This window comes from Oreochromis niloticus, linkage group LG11, assembly GCF_001858045.2.
Source record: "Oreochromis niloticus isolate F11D_XX linkage group LG11, O_niloticus_UMD_NMBU, whole genome shotgun sequence".
In the NCBI taxonomy this organism is placed as follows: domain Eukaryota; kingdom Metazoa; phylum Chordata; class Actinopteri; order Cichliformes; family Cichlidae; genus Oreochromis; species Oreochromis niloticus.
This window is the reverse complement of record NC_031976.2, coordinates 27,506,551-27,519,911: the sequence shown is the minus strand read 5'-3', so window position 1 is coordinate 27,519,911 and position 13,361 is coordinate 27,506,551. Positions and strand designations below refer to the sequence as shown.

General features: G+C 38.4%; 1 protein-coding gene across 3 annotated transcripts in view; it reads left to right on the top strand.

Annotated features, from left to right (window-relative positions):
- myom3 (myomesin 3) overlaps window positions 1-13,073 on the top strand; it is a 69,902-nt gene extending 56,829 nt beyond the window's left edge. For all 3 annotated transcript variants that reach the window (XM_003450553.5, XM_025911714.1, XM_025911715.1), the window contains 15 exons: window positions 742-848; window positions 1,207-1,251; window positions 1,394-1,530; window positions 6,237-6,381; window positions 7,119-7,178; window positions 7,862-7,929; window positions 9,630-9,740; window positions 10,034-10,121; window positions 10,251-10,289; window positions 10,528-10,633; window positions 11,649-11,812; window positions 11,910-11,946; window positions 12,106-12,128; window positions 12,237-12,292; window positions 12,374-13,073. In XM_003450553.5, coding sequence (XP_003450601.2) covers window positions 742-848; window positions 1,207-1,251; window positions 1,394-1,530; window positions 6,237-6,381; window positions 7,119-7,178; window positions 7,862-7,929; window positions 9,630-9,740; window positions 10,034-10,121; window positions 10,251-10,289; window positions 10,528-10,633; window positions 11,649-11,812; window positions 11,910-11,946; window positions 12,106-12,128; window positions 12,237-12,292; window positions 12,374-12,643 — 1,456 coding nt within the window. In that variant the 3' untranslated portion in view covers window positions 12,644-13,073. The remainder of the gene's footprint in view (window positions 1-741; window positions 849-1,206; window positions 1,252-1,393; window positions 1,531-6,236; window positions 6,382-7,118; window positions 7,179-7,861; window positions 7,930-9,629; window positions 9,741-10,033; window positions 10,122-10,250; window positions 10,290-10,527; window positions 10,634-11,648; window positions 11,813-11,909; window positions 11,947-12,105; window positions 12,129-12,236; window positions 12,293-12,373) is intronic.
- Window positions 13,074-13,361: the final 288 nt, after the last annotated feature.

The window sequence follows — 13,361 nt, the reverse complement described above, 5'->3', positions numbered from 1 at the left end:
AATGTCTAACAGCATTTATGAAAGGGAAAGTGTGTTTGAAGTTGTAAAAAAGACTTGGTGCATTTCGGTTTCATATTCGAATAACCACTTGATAGAACTGAGGTATGCAAAAGAGCATCGCTGTACACACAGCACCACGAGGCTTGAAGCAGATAGGCTGCAGTAGCAGAAGACCACACCAGGTGCCACTCCTGAGAACAGGACACTGAGATCAGGACTCACACAGTTTTGGTCTGATGAGTCTGGATTACTGCTGCGATATACAGACGGTGGGTCAGAATTTGGCATGAACAGCATAAGCGCACCCATCTTCTGATAGCTGCTTTCAGTAGGACATCACTCCGTGTCACAAAGCTGAAATCATCTCATTCACCAGAGTTCAGTTCAACAGAGCATGTTTGAGATGTGGTGGAATAAGACATCTTCAGCATCTTGTTGAATCTATTCCATAGAGAATTAAGACTGCTCTGAAGCTCTGAAGACAAAAAAGGAACCAACCCAATACTAGCAAGGTAAAACTAATGAAGTGGGCAGTGAGCGCATATTTCCCTGGGATTCACTCTGAGTACATTAATCTACTTATTTATAGCATCTAAAGCTATATTTTCTGACAATAATCCTCAGATGACTCGAACAAATTAAGGCCAAAAGCCTAGCAGAGAGCGCAAAACGGCACCTGTGTTTCTGGTTAGACAGATGAAGCTCTGTACATGCATCGGTTTGTTTTTCATTGTCTGTCAGGTCAGTCCTCACCTTCACAGACCCCTCTGAGGAGGATCTGGGTCTCTACACGGTGAACATGAGCGACAACCCCCAGCAGTCGTCCAGCTACGATTTCACAGCTGAAGGTAAAGTGGTAAACTTGCAAGCTCCCCTTGCCCCTTTCTAAATGTAACTTTCATCAGAATGAAAAACGTTCAGTTGTCTCTTATTGAAGAAGCTGACGGCAGCAGGAATATACAGAGCCTTTAATTTTAAGCTTTATCAAGCTTTTCTCGCAAGCAAGTAATTATTCTGCTCACAGCCGCTTCCACAAGGTCACTCAGCTAAGCAGATGTTCTCAATCAACTTTTCTGCATTAAAGTCAGACCATGTCAACTATTGCACTATTCACTGGTACTTTGGCAATACAACTGCATTATGTAACCCGTGTTCAGATCAAACTATAATTAACCTTGAGTTTCTGTTGGACTTTTTTTTTCCCAGATCTTGAACGGCTCAAAGAACTCAGTTGGCAAGTCAGAAATCCGTGTACGTACTGCTAAGACATTATAATATATGAGGAAGAGCTCACATAGTGCTATCGGCTTATTTTAATCACTGGAATTAGTGTTATTAGTATTTATTCATGACATATTGATCACTTAATCTGCCTTTAATTTATCTTTGGCAGTGATTGCATTGAAGTCGGCCTGGCAGGTGGAGGTTTCTGAGAAAGGCAGTGTACGGCTTTGGCTTCAAACTGAGAGTCTGAGTAATGCAGCTGAGCTCCGTCTAATCTTCAATGACCGGGAAATCTCCAGCACGCCGGTAAGAGCCACTGATCTGGTTATCCTGTGTCCTTGCCAATCTGAGAGTTGAGGAGTTCACAAACCCTGAGAAATACTACCATTGCTCACCTTTAAATGGTTAAGAATTGTTAATGTAAGGATCTGCCAATGGGCCACTTTTTAAGCTGCTCAAGGTTACTCTATTAGTGTTGAACAGCAGTTTATATCACCTGTGCCAGGTTAGTTTTGGGACATCAATATCTGCAGAAATGAGTGAGTAGAGGTCACTTGTGATCTTGTTTGTCTAGGAAACATCTTATTTGAGTGAAGTGACTTGGAAATATTTGCATGAAAGCCATAATAGGAGCTCATCATAATTAAAATAAGGTGCTTCATCCTTTACGAAAGAAAAGATATCGGTATCCCGTAATCCAAAGAAATGCACAGTCTGGCAGTTCAGGAAGACAAATGCTCAGTAAAACTGACATATAACACAGATCATATAAATTACCTCTGCGTTTTGCATTTTATACTATAATTAACAAATCTGCCGATATTAACTGAACTTTCTACAATTTTTTAAAACTACAGGCAAACTATGAAGGTTAAGCTTCTTTATCAAAATGTGCTTGTGATGGAGTTGCTGCTGTGTGTGAACATTTAACTTAGTGATCTGTTAAGAAAGGTAATTAGCTACAGATGATCAAAGCGAAGAGAAATAAATGGGGGAAAAAGTAAATCGGCTTGTGTTTTTAGCGGGTGGAGAAAATTAGAGTGAATTTTTTTTTTTACCTGGTTGTCTACATTTATGTAGCCTGCATAATCCAACATGGTAAGAAAATATGGGGCAAAGTATCTAAGATGAGCTTTTTTGTAGTCCATCTTCTGGATGTTGTCATTTCAACACAGCAGACCCAGATTAGAAATGAAGTCTAGTCTCAGTGCAGTTGGATTCTCTGCACATTCAAGACTCTTCTGTGAAGTCCATAAATCTTTTGCATCTTTGTTGACACACCTCATGACATTTTCAATCAGGATTAAGTCGCGATTTGGAAAAGGAAGGAGGGTTTTTGGACGGTTTGACTACAAGCTCAGTGTTGTCATGAGATTTTTGATTGATTTGGTTCCAAATTTCTGGGCGTGTAAAACAAACTACCAGATATTAAATGCTACAACACGTCACTAATTATAACACAGTAATTTGGTCATGGTTCAAATTAAGAGTTATCTGTGCTGATCTGTGATGTTGTACAGACACACTTGTTCACACGTTCAAATTCTTCAAGTGGCCACAAACCAGATTTACAGCTTTCCGTTTCTGCTATGTAATATAGAATACATTTGAATCCCCAGGTAGTGACATCAAAGCTTGCTGAAAATTCCCCCCTTTCATGCTCACAACGTGGGAAATTTGCAGATGTCATGAAACCCTACCGGGCGAAAATAATCAGGTGTAGATGCAAGCATCTGTGTTTATGACAAGTCAGTGTGAATTCAAAACAGCAATTACTGTTTAAACAAACATCCTGAGATGCAGGATGGTAAGGCTATCAGCAAAGATGAAGAGCAGGTGTGCGTGGCAGCAGACAGGCCTGGAAGCTGTGCTAATTTTACATAGTCTAGGACAGGGGTCGGCAACCTGCGGCTCCGGAGCCGCATGCGGCTCTTTAGTCCTTAAAGTGCGGCTCCGCCTGGTTTGGGCAAATAAATTAGAAGTATTTAGCTGAAGTGTATTTTATTTATGTTAGTTCTTTTTTAACTTGTAGTTCTAAACTGGAAGATTATTGTGATATTGAAATATAAAAATAAAATTATATTCTATTATTTTTTTCATCGCTCAAAATTAGAGTCACACTCGCGGAAGCCGGTATACCCGCCGAAACGCCGTGCATTTATCGAGACTTTCAACCCCAGGTAGGCCAATTATGGATCTTCGGATCCACATTATGTCAGCAGCTGTTCTCCACCGTGAACTATAGACAAACACCGTGCATAAACTGACTTCGTATAGCCCCGATTTGCGGACTCTGTGCGCAGAGGTTCAGGAGCAGAAGTCCCATTGTAAACAAATCACGGCAGACCCGACGATGTTTCCATGAGCATGCTTTTGAGCATCTCTTTATTGAGCACTTTTCACACACGGTTGCTGTACGCATACAGCCGGCTGTAGCTTTTCAGCTCACAGCCCGACATACACCACCAACAACACAACAGCACAGATAGCGCAGACGTAAAGGCAGCGAGGCGTGATTGCGGGTGTCGCTCAGGTGCGTCCGCCTCCCCTGCAGCGGCGCTGCAAACCACGCCCCGCCGCACGCATTAACCAGGTAAAATACATATTTAGGCAGAATTTTGCAAATATCTATTTTTCATTTTTCAGCAGCATAGTGCTTTTTTCCAATTATTTTTTAAGAGTCAGGTCAAGGCTCCAACAGCCCTAAGGCGATATAAGGGTGGCGGCTGACAACAGTTTTTGTTTGCTACATGGATCATTTTAGTTCAGGTTGGTGTCTTTCCTTTTGTTATATTTCTTTAAGAGTTCAAAATGTGTTGATTACATAAATATAATTTAATTTTCTCTGTAGCACTTCATGGATTTCATAAGCAGCACACCTTAGTTGTTCACACAAAGCATAAAGATAAAAAACAATACAGTGTTATCTTCATTTTAGATGTCAAAAAGTATTTGCGGCTCCCAGTGTTTTCTTTTGCGTGGAAACCGGGTCCAAATGGCTCTTTGGGTGTAAAAGGTTGCAGACCCCTGGTCTAGGAGAAAGATCAGCTCAGGTGAAGGTGGGGGAAAGAGCCAACATCTGGGCAAGACACATGAAACAAATTTGGACAATGTTCTTCAGGAAAAAAACATTTAGGGTAGTAAATCAATAGTTAAAACATAAACATAAACTAATGTTAGCACCTAGTGCATAAAGAAATAGCTCTTTGAAATGTAGAAATCCGGTATATTAAGAAAAATTTTCCTTTTTCCTTTCTATGACACAACTAGTTGAAATATACTACTCACCCGACAATTGATTTGGCTCACCTGTCCATTAATGCAAATATCTAATCAGCCAATCACATGGCAGCAAAATACTGACTTTAGGCCTGTAGACATTGTCAAGAAAACCTGCAGAAGTTCAAACTGAGCATCAGACTGATGAAGAAAGGTGATTTAAGTGACTTAGAATGTGGCATGGTTGTTGGTGCCAGGCAGGCTGATTTGAGTATTTCAAAAACTGCTGATTTACTGGAAGTTTTCTGTGCAACCATCTCTAAGGTTTACAGAGAATAGTCCAAAAAAGAGAAAATATCAGTGAGCGCCTATTCTCTGGACTAAATACTTGTCAATAACAGAGGTCAGAGGAGAATGGCCACACTGCTTTGAGCTGATAGGAAGGCAACAGTAGCTAAAACAACCACTTGTTACACCACAGCCTACCTAAGAACAGTTGTTGGCCATGTCCATTCCCTTATGACAGCAGTATCTTCTGATGGCTCCTTTCAGCAGTTCTCTCTTTATCTCAAGCTGTATCTTAAACATGACCATGACTTCTCTGTACTTAAATGACCTCCCCAGTCACCAAATCTCAAGCCAACAGAGCACCTTTGGAATGTGATGGAATGGGAGATTTACATCATCGATATGTTGCCAACAAATCTGTAGATAGTTCTGAAGGTGAAAAGGAGCACAACCACGCACTGGCAAAGTCCACTTAATAAAGTGCACAGTTAGTGTATATCCACACACATCCATTTTTTAACCATTTATCCATTCAGGGTCATGGAGGCTTGGACCTTATGTCACCTAAGGGTCAGGGTTTTAAAAAAAAGAAAGAAAGAAAATTTCTGTCTCAGTAACTTTTAGCAACAAAAACAAGGAAGCAAAAAGGCTATTTCAAAAAGATCCTTACCCTATTATTGATAAACTAATGTAATGTTAATGTAATGTAATGTAATAAGAGACCAAATTTGGAAATGTAAAAGTGCAATTCAAAGTTGGATCGCCTAAAATAAAGAAACATTATAATCATAAAGGAACATAAACTGAATGTGAACAAACTTATATGTGTTGTGACACTGAGCACAGAATAATCAGCGCTGCCATTGTAGTTATTGAACCGTGCATTGATGTGTGCACAGAGAGAAAAACAAATACAAGGCAGCATATTTATTGCGGTTTCACAACTCTGTCGGCTACATTTTCTTTGCCCTGGTTTGTTTGCTGCTGCTTTATATTCAGCAGCTTCCATTTATCGCTTGTATTTCATTTTCATTTATTCCATTATTTCCCAATATCAGAGTTCCATCTGAACAGCACTGATTACACATTATTTCTAAATGATCACAGCTGAGGTTTGTGAATTCAAAAGCCATTTAGCTGATTAGGGCCCTTAGGCTTGCCATACATCACAAATCACATCCACCACTGAGGCCTATCAACATGCAAGGCATACACTTATCTTGATGAGCATAAAAGCCGTGAAAATGAGCTCAAAGGCTGTTTTCTCTGTGTCACTGTTTGTTTGCGTGTTTGCATGTGTTATAGAAAAAAAAAAGAAGAAATATTTCATCTTCAGTGTGCACATGGCATTTCAGATGCTTTTATGTGACTGTTTCATGATGTATTCTCTCTGTACGAGGAGCCATCTATAGGGTAGTTGCAAGCACCACGTCCACCTGCCATCTGGGATCATCTGAGCTATGCGTGTGCTGTATGTGTGGCAACATTTGTTTGCTTTTCTGCAGCACCGCAAGATCAACTTTGACAAGGCCAAAGGTTTGGTGGAGATACTGTTTGATCAGCTCTCTCAGGAGGATGAGGGCTCGTACACGGCACAGCTGAGAGACGGACGCGCCAAGAACCAGTTCACTTTGGTCTTTGTGGATAAAAGTAAGTCATTCTCTCATAGTAAGTGACTAGTGCTAAATCTGATCACCAATAAACAAGGAAGAGCTGCACAGAATAGCAGGCATGTCACAAAAGGTACTTAATGAATAAATAAACACGCTACTGCAAAAAACCCAAAATGCAGCCTTTACTAAAATACATCTCCCTCCCTTAATAATTTAGAAGCACGGAAACACACATAAAAGGGTGAAAACCATTCAACAATAATACAAAAATAAAATAAAACAATGATGCAAACATCTCTGAAAACTTTTTTTTTTGCAATGCAAAAATAAAAAGCTTAAAAAAGCTCATGGGAACTGATTTTCTCTTCACTTTTACGTCGCACCCCCACTCACTGAGTTTTATCCTCATGCGCAGGTCATCGAGAAGTGGAACAGAAAATGGAAAACTTGTTGAACATGTTGGTTGTGGAGAGAAATTGACATGCTATGATCTGAAAAGATGGTGATGCAAAAGAGCATTCAAAAAAATGTCTGCTGATATTGTTTCGTGCAACTTTAGGTGATTTATTTAATAGTGCTTAGATGTAAAAATTGGATTTTCTTTGCTGATGTGTGCCATGTGTGTCTATATTGATAAAGGATATATGAACACAGATATTATATTGCAGTGAGTCTTCAACAGGTTGAAATCACTTCTCACCTGATTAAATGCCATTTCGATCTTGTTCGGGTTCATTCTTGCACTCAGTCTGACACTGTCTGTGTCTCTGTCAGAGTTTCGTGACACGCTGGCCTTGGCTGATGCAATCCGACATGACAACAAGAGGAAGACTGGTAAGAAATTTTCCACACATCAAAAACATAAAACTAATGCAATCAGAGACGACAATCAAGGACCAGCACGACAGCCAGTGGCGCAGATATTCTATGATGAGCGTTTGACCTAATGCTGAGAAATGTCTTTGTGAACTGATATTATTCATTCAGTGATGCCTTGTTGCTTTAAAAGACTTGTTTATCTCATTCCAAGGTGAAAGCTAATAGTTGCAACAGGCATTCATAATCGCTGTATTGCTGAAACATATTAAAATTAGAGAGTTGCACAGAGAGAGACATGAAGCTTCCTGTGCCGCTGAATTCTCTGTTTTCATCACCTGAGCTCTGAGACCTGATACGAGAGGCTCTGCTCTAAAACTCTTTTGTGTGTAGAGGCCAATGTCCCAGTGTCCGCTTGTGTAAACAGAATATCTCAAATCAGATCCACTATTCAAAGTCCGTGTGAGACCCAAAGTCCACAGAACTCATTCTGTCTATTACAAGCAGAATACTAAGCTATAAAAGAAAAACCACCTGGGCCAGTGTTTCCTGTGCAGTATGTTTCCTGATTAAATCATACCACAATTCATACTTCAGACGCCTACCACTGTGCGTGTACTGAACATACTGTTATGAATTATTTGTTTTGAATAAATTAAATGATCACTACAGATGGATAATCATTTGTTCTGTTTTTCAAGGTCCTTATTTCCAGGAATTCTTGTCCTGGAGTGTAAATGAGGATTGTGAATTAATTATGAAGTGCAAGGTATTTTTACATATTATATGTCCGAATACTGACATATCTCATTTATACTAACCCCCAGAAAATGGTGGTACTATAACCATTTTAGTAGTATTATGCTAACTCTGTTATGACTTACTGACTAATGTTTTTCACACCAACAATTTTAAGTCTGAGCTGTTCTAAGCCTTCTTGTCTTTTTCTTTCTGTCATTCCACTTTAATCTGTCCAAAGAGGACTTTTTCATCAGTTAGCTGATGAATGGTTTGCACCTTGTAGTGATTAATAAGCACAATATGGACAAAAGTACTGGGACACACAGGAGTTGCTAGGCCATGGAAACCCATGCAATGAAGCTCCTAATACAGAGTTTCTTTGGTTTCTTTATGCTTCCACGTTGCAATAATACCACTTACAGCTGATTGTGTAATATGGAAGAATGTAGGATGGAAGAAAAGTGAGCTCTTTATAATGAACCATTCTCTCACAAAGGCAAAATGCATGAGTAGGTGCTTAATTTTATATTCATGTGGTTCAAAGATGTGGCTCAATACTTTTGTCCATAAAGTGCAAATATATTAGATCATCACCCGATATAAGGTTTATGCCACAGCCGCACCAAACTAACCGTGTTGGTAATTACCAAAATCATTTTTATTTTTCTGTAGATCTCCATCTACCAGCCTGTGGAAGCTCTCAAACTAAAATGATATTTTTAATGCTATAATATAATTCTTGTTGTTATCCATGAATTTTCCGAATTACTGGTTTTTAAAAAAGCTGGAAAAAAAACATTTTTTTATTAAGATGCCAAATTACAGTTATTTACTTGCATTTCTGAATGAAAAAAATCATTTTAGTGGTTGAATGTTTTGTTTTCTCATTTCAAATGTGGGTATGAACATAAAATTAAACATAAAAAATGGTTTATTTGCCAAATAAAAAAAAACAACAATTTTTAGTTTCAAATGAGTTTTTGAATTTCTTGAATATTTGTGTTTTCTTGTTTTTGTGATAAGTGCTCTACTACATTTGTTGAGCACTGTATTTGCTCTGGTACAGATGTAGCCTTTGATAAATTGTATGCCTACCTCCTGGATGGTGTTCTTCATTTGGATAGATGTTTGTTTGGATGAGGTCATTTTTAATCATTTAAAGGATTCAGTGATGATCCACCTCTCTGCCTTTAAATGTGGCTGAATTCACCAGTGATCATTCTTTGTTTGGTTTTTTATCAGAACTAACTGAACTGTTCCTGTTTCTCTGTAGCAGGCTTGTTTTATTTTTGCATTTTTGGACAGCCTGTTTTACATGAGAGCTATTTTGGCCAAATGTTACAGACTTCATAGCCACAGCTTCCAAATGCAAATGTGAAACCTGTTATCGTCTACATTTTTTGTGTACACTTTTGAAGAAAAAGTGTAGGAACATTTACATTTCAACCTGCGCAGTCCCTGAAAGTTTATTCAGTTTTTTACATTAAAACTAAAATTATTTAAGCACATATTTATCTTCATATAATATATATTCATATATTCTAACTTGAATGGATTTGGCAGTCTAAAGTGACTAAAAAAATAATGTGTCAGTATAATAGCATATGAGCCTCCTTGTAACCCAAAGCTAAAATTCTAATATAACCCAAACAAGATAATTTTTTTGCAACAGCTTTCGAGAACACTTTGTACTGTTTTTACAGGTGTTGTTTATCTCTCCTGACGCAGGTGACAAATGCAAAAAAGGAGACATCTCTCAAGTGGTTTAAGGATGGTTTGGAGGTGACTCAGGTTGCGTATGATCCATCATCAGGGGTCAGCGTGCTTACTATCCCACAGGTATGCATAATGATTGTGTCCTGTTCTATTTTCAGATAAGGCAAGTATGAATCATCACACTGTAGCTGATGTAGAGAGCGAAAGAAGATAAACAGAGTGACAGCTGACATTTATAGGATTAAGTCTACATGAGTCTTAACCTTGAGATGAATCAAGATTCACCTTGAAGTGAGCTTTGCCCTGGAAATGCCTCTAAATCAAATAGTTGGTTCTCACAGATATCAGATACTAAGTGGTGAATGTTCTGAATATGTTTAACTTTAATACAGTAGATGATTTTTTTTCCCCGTCAGGTTACAAAGAAAGAGGCAGGCTCGTACAGAGCTGTGGTGTCAGACGGGAGAGGAGAAGATGTGAGCACCTTGGACTTGCTGGATGGAGGTGAGACTTGATTTTCTAGCCAAAAAAATATTACTGCTTTGTGTGTTATTTGATTTATCATGGAAATTAGTCATTTAAAATAAAATATAAAAATCTATTTGAATATGGATGATTTTTTTTAATTCACAGAGTATGACAAGCTTCTCCAGCACCTGAGTAAACAGTGCGGTAAGTGACACATATTCAGAAGAACAATCTTGGTGAAATGTGCCAATGGCTTGTTTTCTACATCAGGTGAGCTGTGTCGGGATGGTGATAATACACCTGAAAGCCATGTTGATTAGCTGTTCTGTGCCCAGAATATTAATGTGCCGAGCACCCCAGATAACAAACACTTTGTTTTGAATTGCTAAAATATATCCAAAATGTGCTATTATATTAATCGAGAGTCCGACCTCCCATACAGCATTATCAGCCAGCTCGCTGAAGATTCAGAGCACCGGTGAAGGCTTCAAGCTGTACTGCTCACTTAAATACTACATAAGCTTCCTGAAGACCAGCTGGTACTTCAAGTGAGTTCACAAAGAGAACACTTCTCTGATCTAACATCCAATACCTGCTTCAGACATATAACTTTTTTAAATTAATTCAAACTCTTCAACAAAGCAGCCAGCTTATATATTTTTTTTCATAATGAAGTAATTTTTAATCTAAAATGAGCTGAATCTTCTTCCTAAATCGCAGAATTCGATACTTGAAGTATTAATTTTTTAAACATTTTGATTTCTGGGAGTTCTTCAAAACTCAGTGAAAATATTATTCTGGATAACTATGATTTATTACCAGCAAATGATCAGATCAGTAAATAGAACAGTGATTTTTTTTGTTTTTTTGTTTTGTTTTTTTTTGCTGCACTGTACAGAAGAGCTAACATCTCTATATATCTATCCTGCACATCAATGCACGCGAAATAGCAATGCAGTGATATTTAATAGCAAAGCAGTAAAAGGAAACAAGTTGCTCTATTAACCTCTGTTGATGCCATAAATACATTTTTAGTGTAATGGATTGTAATAGTTGTAAGCTGTAATGGAGAGTTGTAGTATTTGTACCACTGCATGATAATTTACAGCAACACTTGCATTTATGGCAAAGTCTGAGAGTACTTTACTTAACATGACAACTTATAAAACGTCTAATAAAGTTCAACAACTACATGTTAAAGATCTAAAATTAGCAGTGTTTTGATGTGTACATACATATCTGCACACTAAAATATCCTATTCATCCTCCTCATATGCTTTACAAAGAACATAGCCTGCAAACAGCCTTCAAATTCTTAAACTGCTAGCACCCCCTGCTGGATCATTCAATGATAACAGCAAATGAGAATATTTAAAAGGCTCCTTAATGCCATTTCATTTTTCATTTGTCTCTTTACACTAATCAGTGCTAAAAATGCTTTAGCTGTGATGTAAAGGAAATCATTTCTCACTGGCTGCCACACTGATCTAACATAACTGTATTATATAGTAACTTTAATATACGGCAGTACATAACAGTGTACATGCTTTTCTCCGTGCTTAGAGAGAAGAGGATTGGTGAGGAAGCCAGAACAAAGCCTGGCAGCAGCATGCAGAAGGTTTGGATTGAAATCTTCAACCCAACAGAGAATGATAAAGGAAAATACACGTTGGAGATGTTTGATGGCAAAGATACACATAAACGGTTTCTTGACCTGTCGGGACAAGGTGAGTGGAAATGTCATTTTAGTTTAAAGGTTTTTAGATTGTGAGATCGTTTTTTCCCCAGATTTTTTATTGTGATTATTTTTCAAACATCCAACAGCTTTTGATGACGCTCTGTTGGAGCACCAGAGGTTAAAGTAAGTGCTACACCCAATGCACTAGATGAGATATCTAGGCTTTCACTGACACTGACAGAACAGTTTTCCAAAAGACGGAGGTTTTACTCGAAAACAGATTATCGTTGCCTGACACTGTGCAATGTCATTTTGATCTAACCCTTTGTTTTCATCCCTCAGGCAGCTGGCCATTGCAGAGAAAAGTGAGTGATAGGTTATGTGTTAATCCCAGGACATTTCTTTCCGTGGCAAAGATTAAAAGATTCTACATCATATGCCAGCAGAGAGTTATTTTTGCCTTTTTGTTTCAGATCGGGCTAAAGTGACAAAAGGCCTTCCTGATGTGGTAGCCATTATGGAGGGCAAGGTACAATAACTGTTTAAATCTTGCATATGTGCCTCTCTCTGTGACCTGCCATTTCATATTTTGTTTGCTCCTTCTCTTCAGTCTCTGTGTCTGACGTGCTACATTGATGGCGAACCAGCCCCAGAGATCTTCTGGCTTCGTAACGATAGGGAGATATTCAGCCAGGATCACTTTACAATCACTAAGGTGCCCAAATGCAGCAGCATCACTATAAACAATGTCAACATGGAAGATTCTGGAAAGTACAGCATCTTTGTACGCAACAAGCACGGCTCTGAAACGGTTGACGTGACCGTGAGTGTTTACAAGCATGGGGAGAAACCTCCAGCTAATGCAGTGGAGTTGAGTTAGGACTCCAAACTGAGTCAAAAATCGATATTTCTGCAGGGAGTGAGGGTTTACCAAGATCTGGGTACATGTTGCTTTTGAGAATTTCCTGCAAACAAACCACAATATCCTCTACTCCAGGATTTGCTTCTACAGCTTTACTTGATGTGTCTAGTATTTTGCTTAATGAAACTCTTTTCAGCTGATTGTGTTGCATAAACTACCACTATAGTAGCCAGTGTTCTGCAGTAAACAATGGTAGCATTTTTTGTAAGCAATTAGATAAGAAAAAGCTGATTTATCTCTATGTAATTGACATTACTGAGCTAGTTTGCTGGCTTTTACTTGCTCCACTAGCACTGAATTTGCACTGCATTTTATCATTTATCTGCTTTTGGTCATGCTGCCAGTTTCAACAAGTCTCGCTTTAAGTGCTTTTGAAAAACCCTAAACTCTGATCTTAGTTTCCGTTGAAGCAGATTTGTAATTTTTTCTGTGTGTGTGTAGTGAATAAAGGGATTTACAGCAATTTTTCTCTGGTGGATTACTTCTAAAATAGATTTTGCAATGAATGATTTTTTTTCCACTCTGAAAGCAAACAGTCCGCAGTGTCATTAACCCTTCTACATTACCTTAGAGTGGTAGATTTACATTAGTAGGCTGGAGACGTGAATGAGGTACAGTTAAGGTCTGCACATTAGTCATGTTTATAAAATGCTTTCATTTAGCATTTTCTTCTTTT